Here is a 27,935-nt window from a genome sequence, read left to right as displayed (position 1 = left end):
CCAAAACTGGGTCTGGAGCTACACCACAACTGGCGGACAAACAACTAAACTACACAAACCCCCCCCCCAAAAAAAAAAAAAAAAAAAAAAAAAAAAAAAACTGATGAGAAGCAGCAGCCAGAATGTACACGACGTACTCAACTGGAAACAGAAAGGTAGCACCGAGATCCAATCCAAAATGTCAGGGTAAACCATTCCTGTCTGAAATTGCTCCCTACTCACTATATAGTGAGGATGCCATTTTGTAGTGCTGTCCAAAACAATAGTGAGGATTACACCCTATATATTGCACTCAAAGTACCCCACAATGCATCACAAAAAGTAGCAACAACCGATGGCCACTAACCAAGCAATATATCCCATCATGCACTGCAGTCATGCTTAAAAAAAAAAAAAAAAAAAAAAAAAAAAAACACACAACAACAAATTTAAAAACGTTTCAAATTTGATTTAATAAAAGCCAGCAGCAAAGTTGTATTCAGCTTTGACACAAAGCTGCAGGAACTTTATACTGATGACATGGGAAATATGATCAGTATAATATTTCACAAAAACACACACGTGTATTATTTATTTTGAAAACCCACCAGCCAGCCAATGGGGCACATTTTAATTGCGCGACAGTAATGTAAATACCAGCATGACGGACTAGTGTCCGAAAGCGTGTTCATTTTACCAATGAGCTCACTATATAGCGAAATTCCATATCCAGGGTGTCCATAAAGTCTCTCTACAATTTAAAAAAAAAATAATAATTTACAAAGGTAGTTGAGATATTGTAACTAGATTTTATTTTAGTGTTGATTAAAGTTTTCACATTACAATTTTGTGTTTCAAATACTGTGTTGATGGAAACCAGACCCCTATAAAATGGCTACTCCTCAAAAGGCACAATGTGTATCCTGGTTTGAGTACCGTCTTGATGTGCTTCGTGCAACTAATGGTGCCCATCAGTGGCGGCTGCTGGTGTTTAAAACAGGGGAAGCCCATTTTACGCATTCATCATAAAACCTGTAGGCTGGATATCAAAGCATAGAAAAGTGTGCCCCATTAGCATAGTGAACTAGACAACCCCACCTAGTGGCAGAAAGTATTTTTGCTTGTACATTTCATGTTATAGTCTGGCTTGCCAGGCTAGTGCCTCATATCCTTAATCAAAAATATCAAACATCCAAAAAAAAAATAAATAAATAAAAATAAATCACTGGCTATTCAACGAAGAGCCTTGAACATCATACCCTGATATGCAACACAGTCTTTAACACCACCCAGCTGTGCAACACATCCTTGAACATCATCTGCAACACAGTCTGGAAATTCATAACCAGGTAGGCTATGCAACACACAGAACCTTGAATATTATACCCAGGTATAACCTATAACACAGAGCCCACCATTCTCTTAACATTACTGAACAATATACACACTTCAGATTCATGAACATTATATGAACACTATACACAAATTCTGCCCTCTGCTCCTTTTCCAGAAAATGGTCTGTGACCCTGTCATACCAGCTGGTTGTGCTTTCCAGAGACTTCACCAATTTCTGTTAGCAGCTAGCACTGCAGATCCCAATAAGGCTCAAGCTAGCCTACAACCAGATTGAACTACAAATGAAATAAACGAGTGAATTCGCGAATGATCAAACTGATAGAATGGATGAAAGTTAATGGACCACAATGAGTAATATTTACATTTATTTACAGAGTAATGTACAGAGACATCAATGAGAAGAACCGTTTATATGAAAAAGTCAGACAGCACTTTGGCACACGACTGCACTCTCGACATCCGCTAGGGACTGACTGATCATACTTCCGTGTTCCTCGCCGAAGTACCGCCCTCCTCATGTCTTTCAAACACTACCTCCAATAATCCTTCATCAGCCCGGCTTCTTGTCCCTCCCACTGTCTTCTTTAGTCCCAGAGAAGCCCGGCTTCCCTGGAAGTGACGATTTTAACCAATAACAACTAGCCGAAATTGGCTGTTCAGAGCCGTCTCAGACTGCAACAGATACCCGGCTGCCAGCCATAGAACCCATTGAAATAAAAGGTTACAGCCAGTGTTGCCAGATTGGGTGGTTTTTGAACATATTTTGGCTGGAAAACGTCAGCAGTATCTGGCAACGCTGGTTACAGCCTGGCAGCAAAGGTGATTCTCATAGCGAACTGCAAGTTCGTCAGACATCACTCAAATAAGTTACAGGATAGTTATGAACGTAAATACAATCTTGGGCATATGTTATGCAAGTTATTGTTTTAATGAGAATTCAACGTCGTAGATGCCGCAGTTTGGGGAGAGAATTTTAGGGGAAGCTCAGCTTCCCTTGTTGTCTGAGAAATCGCCCCTGGTGCCCATATAGAGGTCTATTAACTGCAGTTGAAAAAAAAATTTAATAAACACTGATTAAAATAAATCTAGTTACAATAGCTCAACAACTGCCTTTGTAATAATTTTTTTAAATTGTAAAGAGACTTTATGGACACCCTGTATATATAGGGAGCAGTGAACGAGTGAGCGATTTGGGACACCAGGCAGGACTACTTTGAAAACTAATATGAAAGACATGAACACTTGTTTACCAACTAACGCCATAGTTTTGAAGTCTTTCTACAATGTAAAGTCAAAATTACAGAATGTTCCTTTGAGCAAGCTTCATATACTGTGATTTCTGTAGAAAAAGAATATTCACCACTTACCAACTCTGTAATCAAAACTGAAGTCAACACCATAATACACAACCACCAGTGGACGTTTGGAGTAGCGCTTCTCATCATTGCTCTGTTTTCTGTGTCCCACTAATGGCAGCGTGTGCTTCTTAAAGAAATCCTGAACCTCTGAGGCAGATGTGGAATCCTAAGGGGAAGTGTATAAACCTTAGAACATGCACGTAATGAGTGATTTACTAGTTGAGATTAGACAGGCAACTACAGTACTTTTTTTTTTTTTAAAGCAGCTAGATACATGCTTTTTACACACCGTTTCGCATTCATTTAGCTGATACGTGCACTATCCACTTTAGGACCAGGCTTACCAAAACTTACAGCTGAAGTTTGGACAGCTTTTTCCATAAATATAACCAGCATGAGCAAGTTCCTGTTCTGTGCAACAGGACTAGAGCATGCAGAGACTTTTCTGCTCACAGTGATGAGTTTTGTTTTTATATATATATATATATATATATATATATATATATATATATATATATATATATATATATATATACACACACACACACAGGGGGGTATGGGTGGATTTCGATGAAATTCTAAGAATGGTTACCTTGGAACTGATAACTATCAATTAATTAATGGATTAATATATTCAATTTTTACCCAACCACCCGTCATTTTAATTCTCCTCAGATCAGCACCGACCTCACATTTGGCCTTGGGAGAGTTCAGTTGACAGAAATCCGTCACACGACGGAAAACTTTAATCCATGAGCTTATTGTTAGCTTGAACCACTCTGGCAATTGTTCTGACCCCTTTCATCATCAATTTATATATAAAAACGCCACTACATTGGTACAAGCTTTAGAGACTTGTGTGAAAGAAATCCAGGTCAGTCACTGAGACACCCCCTATTCTGATGTTTAGTGTTTACACCAACACACTTGACCTGTACCTGCATCATTTAATGCACTGCTGACCGTGATCAGGTGTACAAGTGTTCCTAATAAACTGGATAGTCCCCATTTAATTGTCTTTAACTTCCTTGTGCTGGGCAGCACGGTGGTGTAGTGGTTAGCGCTGTCGCCTCACAGCAAGAAGGTCCGGGTTCGAGCCCCGTGGCCGGCGAGGGCCTTTCTGTGCGGAGTTTGCATGTTCTCCCCGTGTCCGCGTGGGTTTCCTCCGGGTGCTCCGGTTTCCCCCACAGTCCAAAGACATGCAGGTTAGGTTAACTGGTGACTCTAAATTGACCGTAGGTGTGAATGTGAATGGTTGTCTGTGTCTATGTGTCAGCCCTGTGATGACCTGGCGACTTGTCCAGGGTGTACCCCGCCTTTCGCCCGTAGTCAGCTGGGATAGGCTCCAGCTTGCCTGCGACCCTGTAGAACAGGATAAAGCGGCTACAGATAACGAGATGAGACTTCCTTGCGAAGTACTGAGCTTTTACGTATAAAATTGCTATATAAAACTCTTACTTCGAGAGATCCAGGGACTTACTTTAATGGTTAAGGTGTGGGATGAAGGCTCGTATTTCGACCTGAACTTTTCCGGCTGGAGCATGACCACCTGGCCAGGTGAGGCCTTCAGGAACTTGGAGATTTCCTTAGTGAACGTGTGGCGGAATTTGTAGTCCTCTCTGAGGGTGTTGCCTAGACATGAGGTAAGAATATTAAAAAGTAAAAGCAAATTTTAGATGTGCCAATCACAATATTCAACATACACAATACTGAATAACTGAAAGTTACTAAATTCCTGCACCAGTTCATGTCATGGCAACAAGACAGGATATCAGTCATGACTTCAAACATGTCACCAGAGTTATAAGGCCATCCCCAACCAATTTTTTTTTTTTTGGGGGGGGGGGGGGGGGGGGGGGGGGGGTTTAAACCCCAGAATGGCTTTAAATGTCACCTGAAGTTGCTTATGCAAGTTCATGAGGACCACAGTTGTTAAAGCTCTGATAAATAACGTGAAATTGAAGGGTGTTGTTCCTTCACCCCCCCCCACTATCCAGTCCCACTTATGTGCATACTAAAAAGACCATTCCAAATTCCTTTATGATTAGGTCATTATCAGTCCGGGGGAAAAACCTCTGAGGCAGCAGTACACAAAGCATCCTCCATCTAAGGACTACTGGTCACAGTTATAAGCAGACCTCCGCTGACCGATACCAGCTTCCATGCTGCATTCTCCACTTCACAAAACTTTAGCTCAACTGCCAGAGTCATCCACATGAAGGGATTTTAGGAATTGGTAGGCCCTTAAGTAGTATACTATGGTTCAGTTAGTTATTGAAAAAACTTTTTGCACATTTGTTGCATTCATTTTTTTTCCATTAACAGTGTAGCCTAAAAAGCATCACTGATACGTAGGCTGTGTAAAACAGCCTGTAAATGTTTACACCAAAATGATTCAATACTCTGTTCAATTAGTAAATAGGATATAGAGATAGACTAGAGATATACCTAGACTATTCTGGTACTTACATGCTTCTTGATAGACTTCATAGGCAGCATCCTGTTCACTGGAGAACACGCCAACAATCACAGCATCATCACCATCTTTCACCAGTTCCTGAATTTGTTTCACAGCCTGCACTTGCTTGGATGGAGGGCCTGCTTGCTCACTCATGTAATCAACAATACCTGGGATAAAAAATAAAATTCATGCCAATAAGTCTCAATTACATATACAGGCCACTTTTTTCCATGGAATAAAAATTTTTTCGCAGTCCAGTTTCCAACAAATCCCACGCTCCGATTGGCTGGCGAGCAGGTCCGCGTCCTATGATATGGACCCCCGTTACGGACCTCTGGTGACTCGCTCGTTCACAACATAGTAGCAGTTTGTCAACATTTATTTTCGCATTTCTCAGGATAATAGCATTAATTTTACATCATGAATAGCGATAACGACAGTCTTCACAGCAAAAGCAAGTTTTACTACCCTGAGGAAGAAAACATTCCAGGAGAAAGCTAAAAACTTGTAACTGTTGCTAACGCTGAGCAAAAAACATGGCTGAATCCTGAATGACTCAATTTTGTATAATAGGGCACTACATAGGCAGCAAAATGTAGTTTTTCCCCCTGCCATGGAAGTGCACTTGTATACCGAGGAGGAAGCCATTTGCATTACAGCTGTGAACGAGGATTCAAAATGGCGGCTCGCCTCGGCTCAGTTTTCCCTTTCAGGCACGCTCGTTTTCTGTTAGAATTTGGTAAAGAAAAAAAAAATAAGATATTTACCAGCTTAAGGTCAGTCGGTATAGTGAAATACCATGACCTCGGCCTTGAATACCGACCTTGGCCCAGAAGACCTCAGTCACGGTATTTCACAATATGGACCTCCCAGCTGGTAAACATGTATTCTACTCCCTTCTAGTGAGTAGATTGAGGGCATGCAGCATTATATCACTCTCCCCCAATGAATAAGGAGCATGCAATATTGTTACAATACTGCATGTTATCAAGACAATACAACAGAGCTCATGCGAAGATCCAATGACAATTTTTATTTTACAAAAAATTTACACTACATTTTCCCCAGACAAAAAGTGCTTCACAATAAATTTGTGCTGCAAATAAGAATTTTTTGTCTGCTGGGAAAAAAAAAAAAAAAAAGCTAATCCAGTGCTACTGCTAGAATTAGCTATGCTATAGCTAAGCACTACACCATGTTCTAAATTATGCAAATTGGATTTAAGTGTAAAAGATTTAATTTTGTTTTTCAATTAAACTCATGGATGGTAGTGTCTCAGGGCTCTTTGGATCACTGAAATCAAATCTCAGATACAGGTGATAGTTTGCCAGGTGAGCCCAATTAAAGGAAAACTACTTCCACATTATTAAGCAGGCCACAGATTTCAAGCAATATGGAAAAGAAAAGGAACTCCGCTGCCGAAAAGCATCAAATAGCGCAATGCCTTGGAAAAGGTATGAAAGCATTAGACATTACATGAAAACTTAACCGTGATCCAGGGGTGATCCAGGGGTGATAGCGTTCCAGCGCGCCGTGGCTGGGGGGAAAAAAAAAAAAAAAAAAATCTAGTTCGCCCATTGTCCTGTGTCATTCTGAGATGCGCAGATAGACAGTAAAGGGAATTCCATTCCCTTTACTGTCTACCTGCGCATCTCAGAATGACACAGGACAATGGGCGAACTAGATTTTTTTTTTCCCCCCAGCCACGGCGCGCCAGAAATCCGGCGCGGCGCCAGAACGCTATCACCCCTGCGTGATCATCGTACTGAAGGAAATTTGTAGCCAATTCAGATTCGTGCAAAATAAAGGCATAATGAAAGTTCCGGTCAGACAAACTTCACTGGATTAAGAGAGCAGCTGCTAAAATGCCATTCCAAAGCAGCAAACAGGTATTTGAAGCTGCTGGTGCCTCTGGAGTCCTGCAAACCTCAAGGTGTAGGATCCTCCAGAGGCTTGCAGTTGTGCATAAACCTACTATTCAGCCACCCCTAACCAATGCTCACAAGCAGAAACAGTTGCAGTGGGCCCAGAAATACACGAAGACTAATTTTCAAACAGTCTTGTTTACTGATGAGTGCTGTGCAACCCTGGATGGTCCAGATGGATGGAATAGTGGATGGCCACCATGTCCCAACAAGGAGCATCCATCAGCAAGGAGGTGGCGGAGTCATGTTTTGGGCCGGAATCATGGAGAGCGCTGGTAGGCCCCTTTAGGGTCACTGAAGATGTGAAAATGACCTCAAAGTATATAGAGTTTGACTGACCACTTCCTCCCATGGTACAAAAAGAACCACCGTGCCTTCTGTAGCAAAATCTTCATGCATGTCAATGCACCATCTCATGCTGCAAAGAACCTGTCATTGGCTGCCATGGGCATAAAAAGAGAGGAACTCATGGTGTGGCCCCCATCCTCAACCCTATTGAGAACCTCTGGAGTATCCTCAAGCAAAAACATCTGAGGGTGGGAAGCAATTCACATCAAAAACAGCAGCTCTGGGAGGCTATTCTGACATCCTGCAAAGAAATTCAAGCAGAAACTCTCCAAAAACTCAAGTTCAATGGGTACAAGAATTCTGAAGGTGAGCTCAAAGAAGGGGTCCTGTGTTAACATGTAACTTGGCCTGTTAAGATATTTTTGATTGAAAAATCACTTGATTTCAGTAAATATGACCCAATGCTGCAAATTCAACAAATGACCATTTTCAGTTCTTTACAGCCTATAAAATATATGTTTTGAAACTCTCATGCATAATTTGGAACAGTGCATTGAGTTTTTTTTATTTTTGAAAAAAATACCATCATTGGGAGGTTTGTTCAATAAAATTCGATTTATACTCTAATGGTTGATGACTTAAGTTACACTGAATCATTTGCATCAACCATTTAGGAAAATCAGAGAAAAATCTCATTTGCATAATTTGGAACACGGTGTAAATAAACTGAAGACGTGTTGAATAACTGAAAGGCTACCAAAACTTCATTATATATTCACATGAAGGGAGAGGGGGAAAAAAGTCGGTGGGGGGTTAAACTTCCACACTAGCAAGTGACGGTTTGTAAACAAACATGGCTGTGAGGTTTGCTTCATTAAAAGCAAAAGATTGAGAGAATTTTAGCTGCTAGGTCACACCATTGTGTGTAGTTGATGCTGATTTTATAAATAAATTACATCAGGAAAAGAATATTTAAGTCTGTGTTAAAAAAAAAGCTGCAGCAAGTGTGCATGGAAGAGTTTTGGGACAGAAATCCTAGTTTCTCAGTCATTAGCCTGTGCTCCTGACGAACACTACAGTGGCTGGAAGGTGAATTCACTGCTGCGCCAACACCAACTTGCAGGTAAGCTAGCATTGGGCCATCCTTAAAATCCGTTTTCTGTCCACTGGGTGAGCCAAAAAAAAAAAAAAATTCAGTCAGGAAGGAGGGATTTTTTTTAATATATGGATGGATAAGAAATCGCAATGCTGTGTTTGCCTTTTCTTTCAGTACTTTATTACAAAAGCAGACACATTTAATAAAATGACGGTTTAAATCAACTGAAACTTGTACAAAAACTAAGCATTTTAAATGCTGACTGCAACATTTGCAAAACTTTTACAAAAGGTACTTAAAATGCCCGACACACGGACTTTTTGTAGTTCTAAATCGAGCGTTAGGCCTAGTTCGGATGAAATTACACTATTAAAATGATCACCGAATGATTTGTTTTTCTGAATCTTTACCATTTTGTTGTTCGCTAGAATACCATTTTGCGATTTCACACTCAATCAAATGTTTGAAAACTCCAGATCTCCTTCCTTCATGGTGGCTGCCATTTTTTTGTGCCGCACGGCGCATGCGCAGAGCTGATTCAGTTCTATATTCTGCGTGGAATGCAGGGCTTTCCACAAGCACCGGCTGCCTGCCATGCAATCAAGTCCAGCCGGCTACTTTAATGACTATTTTTGTAGCCCACAGGCTCCAAATATTAATTTTCGATTTTAATAAAATTAAATGTTTATCTAACGGACTGACAATGTCAAACTGAACCGCACTCATTTAAGTTGTGATTCGCGCTGTTTGTACCGATAATAACCACAAATTCCCCGCAGACTTCGTTGATCAGGGGAGAGTAACTCATCCGCGGCCCCGACATGCGGTGTGCGTGCACTCAGCGGAGGCAGTACTGTGTCGGGGCCGTCGAAGGGAACAGAAGCAGAGATGACGCTTATTTTGTCTCCGGTAAACCAGTCTTCTCTTGTTCAATTACGTGCTGGCATCAAAAGACACCATTGGTTGTAAATGAAACCAAACTGAGTCGGAGTGTATTTTCATACACAAATGGAGAAATGTTCACCGAGTGTTTAATTGTGTAGCCCCACCGCAGACCGTTGTCGTTAATTCATAGCATGCTCAGCTGCGTGAATGTATCATGCACCGAAAATAAGAGATTTACAAGCCAGGAACGCCTCATGATGCAACACGCAAGAAAAGAAAGAAGATTTACTGCCATTTTACTTTGTATTTGAGTAAAGTGAATAAATAAATGGTCTGTGGAAAATACATTTAATCCTGGGAACTGCGTGCACAGGAGTTTGTGTGTTTACTCCCCCCCCCCCCAGGGCTCGAAATTAACTTTTTTTCTTTGTGTCCCCCAGTGGTCCCGAATTCTGTGTTGTATTGTCCCGAATGGAAGCAATAGTGTCCCCATTTTTTTCCTCTCTGAAATAACCAGTGGTTAATATTATCATATGAAGTTTCTATTATATTTGTAACTATGCGATTTTGAACCCTTTATATCATTTTTACAATAAGTCACAAGCGACACATGTCCTATACATCATCTACTTCAAAATTACAGTTATTGCATTTTCAGTTTATTAAACTTTGGCGATCTCACTGTATGAATAGATACCCGTTTATTTAAAGGGGCCAACTAGCTCATTCAGAAAATGTTTCAACTCCCTACATCTGCAGTACACTTTAGTTGAAAATAAGACCCCTTTTATGTTCATTTCATCTACTTATACCTTGAATATCTGTTGGCACTTATCAGTGTTGGGCACGTTACTTTCAAAAAGTAATTAGTTATAGTTACTAGTTACTTTTCCCAAAAAGTAACTGAGTTAGTAACGGAGTTACTTTGTCATAAAAGTAACTAATTACCAGGGAAAGTAATTATTCCGTTACATTTTGTTCCCCCTCAAAAAAAAATCAAATTCAATTAGTGTAATCATAATAAAAGTGAATGTTAAATGTGTTTAATGACTGAAATGGACACTTAACAGAACCAATTAGTAACATTATCTACACTATATTAATATTTTTGTGGGCCAATGTGAGATAAGACATCTATCAAATGTAATATATTTTTGTAGTTATTAAAATTATGTTACTAATTACTGGCCACTGACGAGGACAAACACTTTGTTCCTCGACATAATGTGCATTGCACGTAAACACACTTGCCTTTTATTTCAAGTAATGAAAAGTAATGGCTGTATTTCCAGTGTGAAAGCGCAGTGCTGGGCTGACCGCTCGCCATCGCTGGGTCTTCCGATTGAAAGTGTGCGCAGTAGGCGTGGCCTACCTACGTATGTTGTCCAAATCTACTCTGATTGGCTTACTGTGCCGTTGTCTCGTGTCTCCCCGCCCCACACGAAAGCAGAGTAAAGAAAGGCTGAACGAGCAGCGTGCCAGATGAGAGCAGCTTTAATAAAGTAACGCATAGTATTTTATTGTAAGTAACGGGAACGGCGTTATAACGATGTAAAAAGTAATTAGTTAGATTACTCGTTACTAAAAAAAGTAACGCCGTTAGTAACGCCGTTTATTTCGAACGCCGTTATTCCCATCACTGGCACTTATAAGGCCAACTTATAATTTTCACCATTACCGTTATCCATTTTTATGAACTTTCCGTTATCCATTTTATGAACTTTCGCTGCCGGGTGCAGATGTTAGCACCATCAGCATAGTGCCAGGTCCGAGCCTAGCTGTGCTGCTGACTGATTAAACTTTCTGAACTAGAAAGACACCAAGAAAACTCACTTATTCTGTTGAACGGTATCTTCCGCCAATATCATCCACATCATTCCTGTTGTATTTTATAACGTGTCTAACAGTGCTCATTAAGTTCATTCAGTTGCTAGCGTTGCCTGCAGACCAGGCGATGACACTTTGGATCCTGAAGGTCCCGGAGACGTTATGTCTGGGCTTTCAGTTTCTTCCCCGCGGTCGGTCCGCTTCAACCACTTCAGCATTTTTGTTCTGGCAAGAGTCGGCGCAGCGTGTGCGGTAGCAGTTCCATTCCAAGTCCATATAATGCGGACTCCGGCCGGAGATTCTAGAACAGAATGCGCTGCTCTGTAGCCTATGGATGCAGGTGCATCGAAAGTGTAGCTACTATGTATTTTTCGCTGTTAACGTTTTAAAATTAAAATTGACAAATTAGGTGAATGTCTACGTATGTGTTACGGCTTTGTAAATAATATTAATGTAGAACTTTTTTTTCTAGATCTATTTTTTCCATTGTCCCGGGATTGTCCCAGATATGATAATTTTGTGTCCCGATGACATTTTTTATGGTCCCCGGGACATCGGGACACCGTTAGTTTCGAGTGCTGCCCCCCCCGACTGGCTACTTATTTGTCATGGCTGGCTAGTATGAGCCTTAGTGGAAAGCCCTGGGAATGCGTAAATGTCAAGTTCGATTTTAGAACCCGAAAAAAAATGTCGAGAAACCTGGGGGCGTCGTGGCTCAGGTGGATAAAGCGCCACACCATAAACCCGGGGACCTGGGTTCGATTCCGACCAGAGGTCATTTCCCGATCCCTCCCCATCTCTCTCTCCTGCTCATTTCCTGTCTACACCGTCCTATCCAATAAAAGGTGAAAAAAGCCCAAAAATAAAACTCAAAAAAAAAAAAAAAGCCGAAAAACCGGCGTTAAAAACAAATCTCAACCGCACAAACGGCACTCACCCGGCCGGTGGACCGGAAACAGAACATTTAATAATGGCCTTGGCCTTTGAGAATGCTGATATGAAGAGAGTGTATATAATGTTGTCTGGCTTTTTTTGTGGTACATCAGATATTCCATTCAGCTAGCATGATATTAACTCAACTCGTTCAAGATCATGCTAGCTGAATGGAATAATTAAATAAAACACCCAACATTATTTAAAACATACAACATTAACAAGTGCCAATGATATGTACCATGTTTCTCCCGTGGTCCATTGTATTCAAACACTTTCCCCTTCCTGAAGATTTTAAGCGTTGGGTATCCAGTTACATCAAAGCGTGAGGCGAGGTCACTCTCTGCAGTGGCATCAACTTTAGCCAGAGGGATAGGAGGGGTTCGAGTGCTGAGCTCCTTAGCAGCTTTCTCATACTCAGGAGCAAGTCTTTTGCAGTGGCCACACCTGTTTAGTCCAAAAAGAAGAAAAAAAAAAAGTTACACACTCTTCAGGTAGACAAATAGTGCAACTCATATCCTGTAAAGTACCAACCAGGGGGCATAAAACTCCACCAAAATGATGTCTGCATTATTAACCACATCATCAAAGTTGTCCTTCGTCAGCACGAGTGTGGCCTCTGGTGGAGGTTTCCAGTCTGGCTGGGCAACTTCTTTAACTCGTTCAACAACAGCTGAAAGATTCAACCCAGATTAACACCACAAGTCTGTTTGCAGTTAGAGTTTTCACTTACTAGATGGTTTCATAAGGAGTTATTTCATTAACTACGACCTTATCGTGCTCCACCATTTCAAGCTTTTCCATGTAAACCAACAATTTGAATAAAAAAAAAAGAAAAAAAAAGGGCAACAGATGAGTGCAAAATTCTACACAATGCAGTTTAATTTTTAGCAGCAAGATATTGTGGGTTCAGTTTCACAGATTCCTTCATTATCACAATTGGTCAAAGATTTTTCACATTCTTGATTTCTAATTTGGCGGGGGGGGGGGGGGGGGGGGGGGGGGATGATGCATCTAAACTAGAAGTGGCACGAAGCAAATATCCAGTATTGACACCAGTTTAAAAAAGTGGATCAGACATCAATTTCTCAAATCCTGTAAAATGTCAAAGATTAGAACTGGATTAGGAGTTTTTGAAATTGGAAGCATTTACATATGAAGAGTGACCTGACCATTTGTTACTGTATTATAGTTTTAGCTACAATTACAGCACAAGTGACAGTTTAGTGCTTCATTTAAATAAAAAAAATAAAATAAAAAAATTAAAATCTTAGTAATGTCCCCCCAATTTAGTTATTGCAAATTCCCACCCATCAGCGAGGTCTTCCCCATCATAGGACAGCTACCAAACGGAGGCTAAAGGTAATCACATGCCACCAGGCACTTATCTTTTCAAACTGCCACACATGCAAAGTTAGTGGGCAGTGAAACACCAAGGAAAGCACCAGCCGCTCGCTTCCGTAGGCATGACCTCACTCCCAAGATTAGCTAGCATCACTAACTGACAGGGGAAAGACAGTATGCCACCCCTCCCTGAGAACATAGCCCAAGAGCAAAATTGGTCTCCCAGCCAAAGATAGCAGTGTTGTCATTGGGATTCAAACTTACAAATCGCCAAATGATGGGGCAAATTGAGCTTCGTAGTTTTTAAAACAAACCTACAAGGCTTCAGTATTGAAAAAGAAAAGCATTGTGCCATCTCCAACCCAAACACTTGCCTTCAATTGTATAAAGTTTATCCTACAGCCATCTACTTGCAAGTGTGAATCTGAAACTAGTGCGCATTCTTTACATGCAACAGTCAAATTAGCAAACCATAACAAGGGCTTAGGACTAAGAGCAATAAGATACCAACCAGGGCTCAATATTAATGCTGGTCCGACTGGACGGGACAAGTAATTGTTTGGTCCAGACAAGTCAAAGCTGCATTTGCTGGTTCAATGGGACAAGTTGAATTATTCCCAACTCTCCCAGACGTTCTGGGAGTCTTTTGCATAGTTCCTCCACAAGGCCTGCACATTAGATACACTATCCCAGAATCAAGAACAAACGAGCAAGCAAAAGCAAGAAAGAGAAAATCCTGATTGTCCTGTCTTGTTCAGTAGACCAATCAGTGTTGTGGGGGTGGGCTTTACATCTCTCCCAGACCGAGAGTCCAGCCTATCCAGGAGCATCATGGCAGAGTGCCCAAAAAAACAAAACTCATTTCACCTCAGACAACTCAGGTCTGGGGTAAAAATAACACTGGTGTTCTGTGCTGTACTGTTTATAACAGTGACTTTAGGACTGACCATGGTGAGGTAAACAATTGTAAGAGACAGTCAGTGCGTTTACATGCACATCCAAATCGAGCTACGGGTCCCAGCAGGGGTGCCAGAGAAATCCAATCCTACATGCACACAAGGAAATCGAGCTATTGTGTGAGGTACATTGTGCACCCGAGCCACAGGTGGCGCTACACGCCCCATCGTGTTGGTACACTTCCGGTTGTCGTCATGAAGAGCTATTCAAGAGTATAAACAAAGTTATCAGTTCTGCGTTCACAAGAAGAACGACGATGAGGACAGCAACATCGAGAGATGTTGTTCCTCCTGACCTCTTCTGCTGCTCGCTACTACTACTGTTGTCATGCCAACCGAGGCTGTTGTGTTTCCCGCTTGTGGTCTCGTCACTCCCGGAAGGGGCAGTGCTGAAGCAAGTAGCTCGACAGGGTTACATGCACCAAGTAGCTCGGCTACAATTGCATAATCTAGGTCGTGTAGCTCGATTACGAGAAATCCAGTTCGGTTCGATTTCAGCCGAGCTAAGGCGTTTCCATGGCATTTAGAACTTCGATTTCAGTCGAGCTATGGCAGAAATTCGATTTTCTCTATGTGTATGTAAACGCACTGACTGAGGGGAGTTTAACAGCGTCATTTGTTCATGTGCAGATTTACACTTGCTGGCTCACTGTTAAGGCCAAATGCCTTGAAGACTTGATTAAAGTTGCAACACAATGACTTCCGGCATGACGAGTTAGCGAGCAGACGTGTGAAAGGGGGCTCCAGTTAATTTCATACAACAAAGCTGAATAACCGAACTTTTCTCATTTTATTCTTTGGTTTACGTTTGGATAACCTAACGCGGGACACTTCTGACTCACTTGAGTCGAACAGCAGTTCATTAAACAGGCTTCATGAGCAGAAGGAAGCATCAAGGACAGCGAGCTTGTGTTTCGGCTAAGTTAGCTAATATGGCCGAAGAAGCGGGGTGGACTGATAGGCCTGACGACAGCCCGATTACCAAAAATGATCTTGAAACTCTACTTAATGATCAGCGAGAAAGTTTCAAGACCGACGTGGCTGCTTTGATCAAAGAGTCAACAGAATCTCTCAAATCATCAGTTGGTTTGCTCGGACAAGAAGTATCATCTTTTAATGGCCGCCTCACTCAAACAGAAGCTCTGGCTGGGGAGAACTTTGAAAAAATCGCGGAGATGGAGGCTGCCATTAAAACTCTTCAAAAACAGTGTAGCAAACTACAGGATAAAGTTGACGACCTCGAAAATAGATCTAGGCGTTCGAATTTGAGGATAATCAACGTGCCTGAAGGCTGTGAAAAGGGCCGAGACCCAGCTAAGTTCGTGTCGGAGCTGCTAATGGAGGTGACGGGCTCTGATGTCTTTAGCAGTCCCCCGGAGATAGAAAGAGCGCACCGCGCCCTCCGCAGATCCGAGGATTCGGGCAGTACAGAGAAGCCCAGGGCATTTATTGTCAAGTTTCTCCGTTTTCAAGAGAAGGAGAAAATGCTGAGATGGGCCAGGAATCATCAGATTACCTACCGCGAATCCGAGCTGAGAATCTACCCAGACATGAGTGCTGAACTGGCCAAACGACGAGCATCATTCAACGGAATCAAGACCTCACTGTATCGGAAAGGAGTCAGGTTTCATCTGCGCCATCCCGCCCGACTTTACGTTTCATTCCAAGACCAGGACTATTTTTTTGACACACCACAAGAAGCCAAGGACTTTTATGACCAGCACATCAACATCCCTGAATAGTAACCTAGGCTATGATGAAGACGACAAGGTTGGTCTCATGCCAAGATGTTTAGCCTTAGCGAAGTTATAGCCTATATTCTCTGGTAGGCTATGTAAGTCGCATCTTATTACAGGCTACTTGGTCTTTGGATTGATAATGTAACTGCATTTTCATGTGTGATTGAGTCCCAATTTAGTTTAACCTATTGTAAGCTTACTTTATTTTTCTTTCGTTTGTTTTGTTTTTGTCCATAATAATTGAAAGTGAACTGACAGTTCAGTAGCCTATTTACGATTTCAGCACAGAATTATTATTATTATTATTGGTATTATCATGGTTATTATTATTTACTATTACTATTTGGAGCCCTCTGGAAAGTACAAGTAGAAGAAAAGTGAGTAATGCCCTCTGGAAGTACGTTTTGTTTAATCCTGCAGCTAGTTCTAGTTCTGAGAACATGCTTAGGAATGTTACTCTCCGTTCAGAGAGTGTGTGGGGTTGTTTTATGAGAGGGGTGGGTGGGTGGAGGTGGGTGACTGAGTGGGTTATGGGTGGGTATGTCCTCGCTACATTTCTTGAGATGTTTTTGCTTTATGTCCATTTTCTTTTCTATGTGTTTATTTTGTCCCTTTTCACTCGTTCCATCCCCTTCCCCCTATCAATATCTAGTCATGGCCAAACACTGCTATTTTACACATGTCTGACCATTGGATATGGCTAACATCACCAAAGGCTCAGGAGCAAACTTGAGGTTTGTGTCCTGGAACGTTAAAGGGCTGAACAGCCCAGTTAAGAGGGGTAGAATATTATCTCATTTAAAACATTTTAAAACGGATATAGCCTTTCTACAGGAGACCCATCTAATTACTAAGGATAACCACAGATTGAGAGCTTCATGGGTGGGTCAGTGTTTTCATTCCAATTTCAGCAACAAAGCACGAGGTGTAGCTATTCTGTTCCATAAAAAAGTTCAGTTCAGCCCAACTAATATAATAACGGACAGTCAAGGCCGATTCCTTATAGTTACAGGTTCTCTTCATAATGTTGCAGTTACTCTTGTTAATTTATATGCACCCAATTGGGATGATGAAGCATTTGTTTCAAAGGTGATGTCAGCTCTTCCAGATTTAAACAGTCATCAACTTATTTTGGGAGGTGACCTTAACTGTGCAATAGATCCATCACTGGACAGGTCTTCCACTAGGCAGTGTTCCCCTTCTAAAATGGCCAAAGCCTTTTCAATTTTCACAGACCAAATAGGAGGTGTGGACCCATGGCGCTTCCTCAGCCCTGATAAAAAACAATTTTCATTTTATTCCCCGGTTCATATAAGTTTTTCACGAATAGATTACTTCTTTATTGACAGCAATTTCCTCCCAGCTGTTACTCACACAGAATACACAGCCATAGTCATATCAGATCACGCACCACTGCTCCTTGATCTTTCTTTCAAACTCTTACAAAAAACACGCCCCCCCTGGAGGTTGAGTAGTGCACTACTTAATGACAATTCATTTAAGTCTATGATTTCTATAGCAATTGATAATTTCCTTAAAAACAACAACTCAGATTCTATATCTCCTTCTTTGCTTTGGGAAACAATGAAAGCTGTTGTTAGGGGAGAGATTATATCATATTCTGCTAGTTTAAATAAATATAAAAAACAAAACCAAGAACAGCTAATGGACAATATTAAAAATCTGGATAGCAAAATATCAGTGTCACCATCTCCAGAGCTTATAAAAGAAAGACAAAATCTTCAGATGGATTATAACCTCTTAACAACACATGAGACAGAAAAGTTGTTATTGCACTCAAGAGGCTTCTTATATGAACATGGTGAGAAGGCAGGACGGCTATTAGCCCATCAGCTCAAGAGTCGCACAGCATCTCAACAAATTAGACAAATAAGAACAACCACAGGAGACCTCACAGTAATCCCTTCTGTTATTAACGATACTTTTAAAAATTACTACACTAAACTATACACTTCTGAAGCCTGTAACACTGATACATATAGAAAAACTTTTCTTGACAACTTGGAATTTCCACACATTTCATCTGATACATCAAACTACTTGGACCGACCTTTGACTATTAATGAAATTACTGAAGCAGTTAAACTAATGCAAAGCAGCAAAGCCCCAGGCCCAGATGGGTATCCTATAGAGTTTTACAAAAAGTTCATTGATAAGTTAAGTCCTCTTCTCCTTAAAATGTTTAATGACTCTCTTAATCAGGGCATATTACCTCAAACACTCACAGAGGCTTCCATAACACTATTACTAAAACCGAACAAAGACAGTACAGAATGTGGTTCATACAGACCGATCTCACTTTTGAATACTGACTATAAAATCCTTGCTAAAATACTGGCAAGGAGATTGGAATCTGTTTTACCAGACATCATATCATCAGACCAGACAGGATTTATGAAAAATCGTCATTCTTTCTCCAATATTCGTAGATTGCTAAATGTACTTTTATCTCCTGCCCCTGCTGACATATCGGAGGTGGTGGTCTCACTCGACGCTGAGAAGGCGTATGACAGGGTGGAGTGGGGGTACCTGTTTGATGTCCTTGAAAGATTTTGTATAGGCCCCAAATTCATATCATGGATAAAGTTACTGTACACTTCCCCCAAAGCTTCAGTAAATACAAATGGAATGAGATCTCAATACTTCACACTCTCCAGGTCCACACGTCAAGGGTGCCCTCTGAGCCCCCTGTTATTTACTGTGGCAGTTGAACCATTGTCTATAGCACTCAAATCAGCCAGCTATAATCAAGGGATTTCTAGAGGTGGTACTAAACACATCCTGTCGCTCTATGCTGATGACTTATTACTGTTTGTCTCTGACCCCTTAACCACTATTCCACGTATAATTGAGCTACTAAACAGATTTGGAACTTTTTCAGGGTATAAATTAAACTATTCAAAAAGTGAATGCTTCTTAGTAAATAACCCAGCTCCACGCATTACTGATGGCGACCTCCCCTTCAAGATGTCCAGAAGCAGCTTTAGGTACTTGGGGGTGAATATTTGCGGACATTTACAGACAATTTTTAAAATCAATTTTCTACCTTTAATGGAACAGATCAAACTAGATTTGGATAGATGGAAGAACTTACATTTAACGGTTGCAGGTAGGATAAATTGCATAAAAATGAATGTACTCCCACGCTTCTTATACCTTTTCCAATGTCTACCAATCTTTTTGCCAAAATCATATTTTAGGGCCGCTGATAAATTGTTCTCTTCCTTTATATGGGGAAATGGGATCCCTAGGATTAAACGGGGTTTTTTACAAAGGGACAGATCAGTTGGTGGGTTAGCATTACCCAACTTGAGAAATTATTATTGGGCAGCCAACATACAGAAAATGAGTCTCTGGGTTCAACAGCCAACGCTAAATTGGTGTGAGATAGAAGCTAGTTCATGTCCCTCCACTTCACTTGTGGCATTGCTCACATCTAAACTACCCATTCAACCAACTAAATACACTTGCAACCCTATTGTTATTGCTACCTTAAAGATCTGGTCTCAATTTAGACTCACCTTTGGACTGAAAGGGGCATCTAGTCATAGTCCAATTTGCAACAACCATCATTTTATTCCCTCCAGTATTGACACTGTCTTTTCCATTTGGCAAAGGTTAGGCCTCAGAAGTTTAAGAGACCTCTACACTGACCATTCTTTTCATAGCTTTGCCACACTTTGCGAAAGGTTTGACCTTCCTCAATCACATCTCTTTCGCTATTTCCAGGTCCGTAACTTTGCTAAGCTGAATAATTTGGATTTTCCAAACACCCCATCCGATACAGCAGCTGACTTAATTTTTAACATTTCAAGCCATCAAAAAGGCCTCATCTCAAAAATATATAGTTCAATATCCCAAATCACAGAAGCTGGGCTTGACGGGATAAGAAGGGATTGGGAGGAGGAGTTGGGTAGCCCTATAGCTGACAATGATTGGAAGGAGGCACTCACTAAAGTTAATGGTAGCACATCTTGCGCAAGGCTGAATTTAATACAACTTAAAGTGATTCACCGCATTTACTTCACCAATTCTAAACTAGCCAAGATGTATCCCAATATTAAAGATGCATGTAATAGATGCAATTTATCTCCAGCTAACATGACACACATGTTTTGGTCTTGTCCTTGTCTCCATGATTATTGGACTAATATTTTCCATTATATGTCCAAATTTCTCAATCTCACATTGCTACCAAGTGTAGAAATTGGTGTCTTTGGGATAATACCAAATCATGAGAAGGTCACAAAGTGGGCAAAGAACGTCATTGCTTTTACATCCCTACTTGCGAGGAGAAGAATATTACTGGGCTGGAAATCACCGCTTGCCCCTACAGCATCCACATGGCTTAATGACCTCATGATGTTTCTCAGTCTGGAAAAAATCAAATACAATTTAAGAGGGGCTCCTGAGAAATTTGAGTTAACCTGGAACTCAGCACTAGAATACATAAATAAATTAAAAACACTTGAAGATCTTTAAGCATTGCTAAAGCAGAATTTGACCTTGCTATTTTACTCCCTAACCGACTTCCTTTTTTTTTTTTTTTTGTGTATGTGTGTTGTTGTTGTTGTTGTATAATTTTCATGTGTGCTCAGTTAAATAATGTATATATGTTGGGTTTTTTTCTCTTCATAATTACATGTTAATTGATAAAAGGACATACCTATATGCATCTCTGAAGTTAGCTTGTTTAGCTACATTGTTATATGCACATTGTATTGTATGTAGTGAGGAGGGTAGGAGAGGGTGGGGAATGAAAGGGTTTATTTGAAGGGGAAAAAAATGGAAAATGAAGCCTTCAATGTCAATTGTACTTTTTATATGTGAAATCAATAAACATATATGTCAAAAAAAAAAGTTGCAACACAATGAGTTAAATAAGCAGTTCACATATAGTAAAGTAATCCACGTCACACTGTCTACATATAGCCAATCCAATTTGGTTTACAGACTAGAGAAAATTACTCCAGCTATTACATACAAGTGCCTCAGACAATGATACTTTGCTTTTATACATCTTTTAGAGATTGTTAAATCATAATTATTCCAGTGTTACATCAATAAAGTAACAAAACTGGTTCAATCCCCTTAGTGATCCAGCAGTGTTTTCGAAATTCCGAGGAAGCCGAGTACAGCAGGTGTTTTCCCCCCTCCAAAAAAAAAAAAAAACCCCAAAAAACCAACCCATAGATGACATGTTATCAGGCTTGAAATTCATCAAAATTGGCGAAACGGCAATCATACTTTAATAAAAATAAATATCCATAGTGAATCTTCACCTCAGTCAGACTTTCTCCCCCGTTTGTATGGTTCATGTGAACCATAAAACGTTAAATATTTCAGGGGACTCTTACAACAGTGCTGAACTTACTGGTTTATTTTCATTCACAACGCAAGTCTGTCACCCTTCTCACGGCCAGCTTGTTTTCTTCTTTTGGCTTCATTTCTTTAAATTAGTTTACACATCAAGTTTTACTGGATTAATCAAGATTTAACCATTTCCTCCAGAAGCTTCGAGTTTGGTGAGTAACTTAAAACTGCACATGAGGTAATGGTTTAGCCATAATGGGGCACTGGACAATGTTAGTTAAAAGTGAGTTTTATTGAAAAGTCATGAAAGCATAACTGTACCTGCATTTTGATAAATTTAATTACTTTCCTTTCACTGAACTAGCAGATACGTAATAAAAAGGTCCAGACAAGTGAAGTCTTGCCGCTTGTCCGGCTGGACAAGCGGATTAAAACGTTAATGTCGAGCCTTGCTAATGTGTATTGCAAGCGTCAGCACATGAACCTACTCTACTGTTGGAAGGTTAGAAGTTTACACATTGACGTCCATTTCTTTATTAATTGGCAAGACTATAGCATCTCCCCCAAGTTTCTTTTTCAGCCATTCAATTTTATCCATGTCACACAGCCCTACTCAGGAGAACACTCACCTTTTTCAGTTCGCTCTCCATCGTAGTCCACCGCCTCTCCCTTTTTCAAAATTTTGATAGTCGGATATCCAGACACATCAAATCTACTCGCAAGTGCATTAGCCACAGTGGCATCTACTTTCGCCACGGGGATAGGAGGATCGTTTTCCTTCAGTGTCTGAGCAATCTTCTCATACTCTGGCGCAAACTGCTTGCAGTGGCCACACCTGATGAGAAGGGTAGTTTTTTTTTTTTTTTAAAAAAAAGCTAGTGTTAGGACACAGCGATGCACTTGCTAAAGGCCGAATACAACTTCAGCACAGGAACTTACCAGGGAGCATAGAATTCCACCAGCACCGTGTCTTTGCCCTCTATGAAAGTGTCAAAGTTGGCATCAGTTAGAACAAGCACACCATTTTCCTCTTTGACCTCCGTGCTGTCTTCATCATCCACATCGTCGTCGTCATCATCGTCCTCATCTTCAGCGTCGAGGTCACCATCTTTACTCAGCTCTTCTCCTGAAATTCACAAACACACTAGCTAACTAAACTTTAAATTAAATTTTTATATCCCCCCAGTTGTCTGTTGAGTAAAGCTAGGCAATGACAATTTCAATATTGTGATGTTTCATAATACACTTCGATATCCTGATCACTTTATTTCATCATCTCTCTTCCCCCCCCCCCATCTGATGAAAAACATTTCATGTTAAATTATTCTGAAACGTTACTTTTTCTTCACCTCCTTTACAAGTGTTAATTTCTGAAGGCATTAAACATAGCCATTATTAGAGTTAAATCTGAAATGCTTACCCAAAAGTGGATACGACACCTCATTTACCAGTTAATCTTACTTTAATAATTAAACTAATTAGAAGCAACTAGAGGTCGACCGATCTATCAGCCGGCCGATTTTTGCCATTTTTTAATGAATCGGCATCGGCCGATTTTCTTATTTGGTCACGCCGATTTAAAGTCAGGCACGACAGCTACGTAGAACACGGCGTGCAAAAGACCCAAGCCAACAAACGTTTCAGGAGTCAGCAGAGATAGCCTACAGGTAAGGCTTCAATTCTTACATTTCAATGTCCTAAAGTCGTATATTTGCTCTCATGATAGTTGTAATCTGATGTGTTGCTTCATTTAGCGAAAGGAAAAACGAATAGCATTTCAACTGCATCGGAGTTGTAGAATTCCTCTCGAAACGAAACGTTGCGATCCGTAGCCTTGTGGCCGCGAGTGCGTCGACTATGTAAGCCCCCTTAATGCTGGTGACAGCTATGCTCCGATCTAAACTGTAGTAACGAACAATCCAAGTGAAAAGTTAAAAAGAGGAAGCAAAACTAACCTGTGAACGTATTATAACATTGCCATCCCATGTCCATTCATTTTTGCGATGTATACATGTTTGATTTGATTGTGAACCAGAGACCGATGCTAGACCTCTGCAGTTCCTATTTCCGGTTTCCTGCACAGCATGCTGGGAGACGGAGTTTTATATTGTTGAAACGGAAACATGTGAAAGTTCAAGGCGTGGAAATTCCACAGTGAAACTGTATAACTTGAACATGCATTTTGCCGTTTTGAAGTAACTATCTGAAGTCATCACATCATGGAAGTCTTCTTGCACTCTTAGTCTATTCATTTTAATACGTTTAAGTCATTAATTTGTTAATTCTTATGATGAGTACAGTCATTTTTATATAATATTTACTATACATGTTATTTATAATGAACAAAATAAATGTTATGAATAATAAAATCTAAACGAAATTAATAATTTCTTTCATTAACATATAGTAACATAGTAAACATTACATTGTGCTTCAAGTTTAACTATTTTTTTATGTTGCTAGTACGTCCTGTGTTAGTGTGTTTGCAGCACTAATTTTTATTTCATATTTATTTTTATGTTGATTATATATTGAATATTTCAGACTCCATTCAGTAGTATTTCATTAGTAGCCTTTGACTTAACTGGTACTTATTTTATATTCATTTCATATGTTGATTTTTTCAGTGTGTTCAATTTTCAATAAATCGTGTTAAGTTTACAAGTGTTGTGTGTCCTCTTACTAGTATGATATTTTAGCATGCCAATTAAGGACAATACGATAGCATATCAGCCCTAAAAATCGCCCCCCCCCCCAAAAAAAAGGCCGCTCATATCGGCCATTGGCTGACTCTGACCTCTAAATATCGGTATTGGCTTTAGAAAAACCCATATCGGTCGACCTCTAGAAGCATCTGACCTGACACAAAGTCATTAAAAATTGTTACATTCTTCCTTCGTGTTATTTTTGAAGACAGTAAATAAAGTATCAAAACTTAGAAACCTTTTTTAAACTACTATACGACATACCCAAAACACAGATGCATATTGTGCATTACAGACATGTCTGAAAATCATTATACGCATTTGTCCCATCTCCCACCCTTACTGACCAAAATGCACTTATTAGCATACCCACAATCAGCTATTAGGACACAAAGGTCTGTTCCTTACTAGCTCTGGGTTATTCCCCTCCCAATAATGTGCTGGCAGAACAAAGCCTTTTCTTACCATGCAGGAAAACATTCAGTAGCGATCACCAGCTTTCAAACTTACCACAGAGCAACCGGTTACACTTTAGGGTTATCCGCAGACTTAACCACATAGTTCTTCTCTTCCCTCCATTCAGGACATTGCACCTAGGTGCTGCATAACCCAAGCAAGAATCATCAGTAACCCCCTCACTATGGACTGTTCTCCCTCCTGGCCTCTAGAAAGAGGTTCCACAGCATTCGGTGCAGAACCACCAGGTTCCAGAACAGCCCTCCCCAGGTCACTAGACTCCTGAATTCCAAATCCAAACTTCTAATACCACAAGTCACTTTATAACAGGGCTTTGAACCGGAATTTTTTTCCTATTGGTTCGTTCCGAACAGAAACGGAATTTTAACATTTCCGGTTTTGGGTTCCACCATTAAATAGACGTTCCCGAACCGGTTAGAACAAAAAAATTTCGTTCCCGGAACGGTTAATTACGTTCCCTGTCAGCTGTTTAACAAATGGCTATAAAATTATGTCTCTGTCTCATCCAGCTTAAGCCAAATGTAGGCCAATTCTATTACAACCTTCATTAAATAAGACAAGAAATAATTCAAAACAATTATTTCAAATGTTGGCGATTTGGATTCTCAGTATGTCTTCCCAGCTACACAAACAGAAAAAGTGCCAAAAATGAAAGAGAATTCGTTTAGTGTGTTACCAAAGGCTAGTCAGGCCCTATAGAGGGCTACCGCATGACGTCACCGCGCCGCGAGATTTTGTTAGGCGCCATATTGGAAGTACACATCTATGCAAGTACATACATTCATAAACTACAGCTGAAATCTAGCCAGAGCCGGTTCTGCCCTAATCTGGACCCGGGTGCAACATCGCGCACCCCCCAAAAAAAACCCACCAGTCTAAATCAGGACAACCATCACATAACTATAAACATTTTATATCAACTATTTTAACTAAATGGGCTATAATAAATAAGCCTGCAGGCAGCCACGGCGGGCTGCCTTAAAAAGTAACCATTTGTCCTACCTTAAAACTCGTTTTGCATTTTCTGCCTCCTTTTTTGTATTTTCGACCCTCCGTTTATTTTCTTTCCTTTTCTGAAAACCCGATTTGTGTCCAGACATTTTGTTCTGCTACCAATGAACTAACTCGTCAGGTCTCGTCTCTCGAGCCCGCGATGATTCCCGTGGGAGGGGCAACAACTGATACATTTTTACAAACAGCCAATAGGGAGGTTGCAACGTTCAGACTCTTCTTTGCTCAGACACTCAGTAATTCACCTAGTATTCACTAGTAGTCCACCTTCCCGCTCTCTCCATTCAATCAGCGAACGTCACACAGGAAGTGAACCCCAGCGGGTCATAGAAACTTCCGCAGGAGAAGAATGACTTTTATTTGTAGGCTACAGAAACTTTGAGGAACGAAATAAAAACCGGTATTAACCGGTTACCATTATTTTTAATAAGCGTTTCTGTTCCGGAACATAAAAAAATAATAAAGTTTCTGGTTTCGTTTCTGTTCCACGTGAAATAGAAAAAGTTCCCGGTTTTCATTTTCGTTCCTTGAACCGGTTCAAAGCCCTGCTTTATAATACATCTTTGCTGCTGCATAATTTAATTCTGGCCTGAGCCAAACCGCAACGAAATTTCGTTCCGTGTACACTTCTATGCTGAATGACAAAGGTTGCCCAAGATGAGAAAAATCAGGATAAGTGCATGCGCATAGACAAGCCAAAATTTCAGTCTATACAGTATTCAAAATGGAGAGGCTATACAGGGAAAAAAAAAAAAAGGATTAGAAGTAGTTACCAAATGGCATATTATTCCACTTTGCAGCTCATGAACAGGATCACATTTCTGCAGTCTGGACCTCCTGAAACTTTAAAGTGCATATCATGGGTAAATTCAGGAGCAAGATCAATGTAATTCTCCTATTTTATATTAAGCTTGTCAAATATCTGTCATTTTGCACAAAACCAGAAAGATTCAGTCGAAATCAAGCCATTTGAGGTGAATTGGTCCACCTCTGAAAAAACTTGGCATTTGGATTTTCCTGCAAACATTGACGTCGCGTGCGGGACGCCTCCCTCTGAATCCTACGTCAGCACTGGTTTATGAGAAAACGACCTGGTGGTTTTCTGCAAATTTCTTCAACGTTATCACAATTATTAAAATGGTTAACAGATGTATCGTAGGAGGGTGTAACACCAGTCTTGATGGGATTAGTACTCGTCATTTTCCAAAAGACCAGACAAGAGAAACGTGAGCGCTTTGTACGAGGCACCCAGAAAAGACCGAGGACCAAGCAGAGCTGAGAAAAAGATCAAGAAAATCGGCAATTCACAAGTTGACTGTTGCCAGCATAAGAAATAAGAGACTATACTCTAAATTAGGCGTTCCTGTGTTTGTGTGGTACACACAACTATTTATTGACACAAGTAAACATGAAAGCGCCAGGCGATAATACACTTCACATGTATCAAGGGATATGCGTGTCAGGACTTGAGATCTTGGGACCTGTCAAACACATTAAATGTAGACAACCCTGCTTAGCTGATTCCATGTGTGTAGCTTATGAAATCTCTCTCCTACAGTAGCCAGTACTCTTCTAAAGGAAGAAATATATAAATACATGTTATTTACCAGCTGGGAGGTCTGTATCGTGAAATTTAATAAAGTGTCAAATCAATCAATTCTACTGGACTGTCAAAGACTTTGCATCATGGATCGATACTAACTGAAGCACACAGATTGCTTTTTCTAATTATGGTACAACAGAAATGTAATGAAAACAAGTTTCAGTTTTCACCCATATTGGAGCTCCAATATTTTAGTATCTAAAGGTTACATAAAGGTTATCCTTCAGGTATAGTTTACCATGAACCAAATGAAGCATTTTGTTGAGTTTAAGCTGTGCGTCATAAATTCAGCATTTGAAAATGCTTTCATAGGCCATGAGTGCTCTGTGTGTGTATGCGAACACCACATTTTCAAAAAATCATTTGGCAGAAATAAGGCAGAACACCATCACAAATTTTGGATATGTTAAAAACAGACATCTAATCTTTCTAAAACAGGCAATTTTATGTTGGCGGATACTGTCTTTTTTGCTATAACATGCCAAAAACGCCACCAAATTAATTTTCCATTTTTAAACTTTATCTTCCAAATTGCTCATCACAGAAGGGCAGTTTTAGAATACAAAGTACAGTGTATATGCAATATCAAGCTTCTGTCTTTGAAACAGCCCTTCAAATATGCTGCCACAGAGCGTAGTGTAGAATTTCCAAGCAAATT

The 27,935-nt window shown here is 40.4% G+C and overlaps 1 protein-coding gene across 1 annotated transcript in view; it reads right to left on the bottom strand.

Moving 5' to 3' along the window:
• pdia4 (protein disulfide isomerase family A, member 4) overlaps window positions 1–27,935 on the bottom strand; it is a 39,106-nt gene that overhangs the window by 7,578 nt on the left and 3,593 nt on the right. Inside the window, exons 2-8 of the mRNA XM_060900016.1 lie at window positions 22,421–22,607; window positions 22,111–22,316; window positions 12,643–12,781; window positions 12,350–12,555; window positions 5,163–5,321; window positions 4,174–4,325; window positions 2,703–2,859 (exon numbers count right to left, since the gene is read on the bottom strand). Coding sequence (XP_060755999.1) covers window positions 2,703–2,859; window positions 4,174–4,325; window positions 5,163–5,321; window positions 12,350–12,555; window positions 12,643–12,781; window positions 22,111–22,316; window positions 22,421–22,607 — 1,206 coding nt within the window. The remainder of the gene's footprint in view (window positions 1–2,702; window positions 2,860–4,173; window positions 4,326–5,162; window positions 5,322–12,349; window positions 12,556–12,642; window positions 12,782–22,110; window positions 22,317–22,420; window positions 22,608–27,935) is intronic.

This window comes from Neoarius graeffei, chromosome 19, assembly GCF_027579695.1.
Source record: "Neoarius graeffei isolate fNeoGra1 chromosome 19, fNeoGra1.pri, whole genome shotgun sequence".
NCBI classification, from domain to species: domain Eukaryota; kingdom Metazoa; phylum Chordata; class Actinopteri; order Siluriformes; family Ariidae; genus Neoarius; species Neoarius graeffei.
This window is presented reverse-complemented; position numbering and strand designations above follow the sequence as displayed.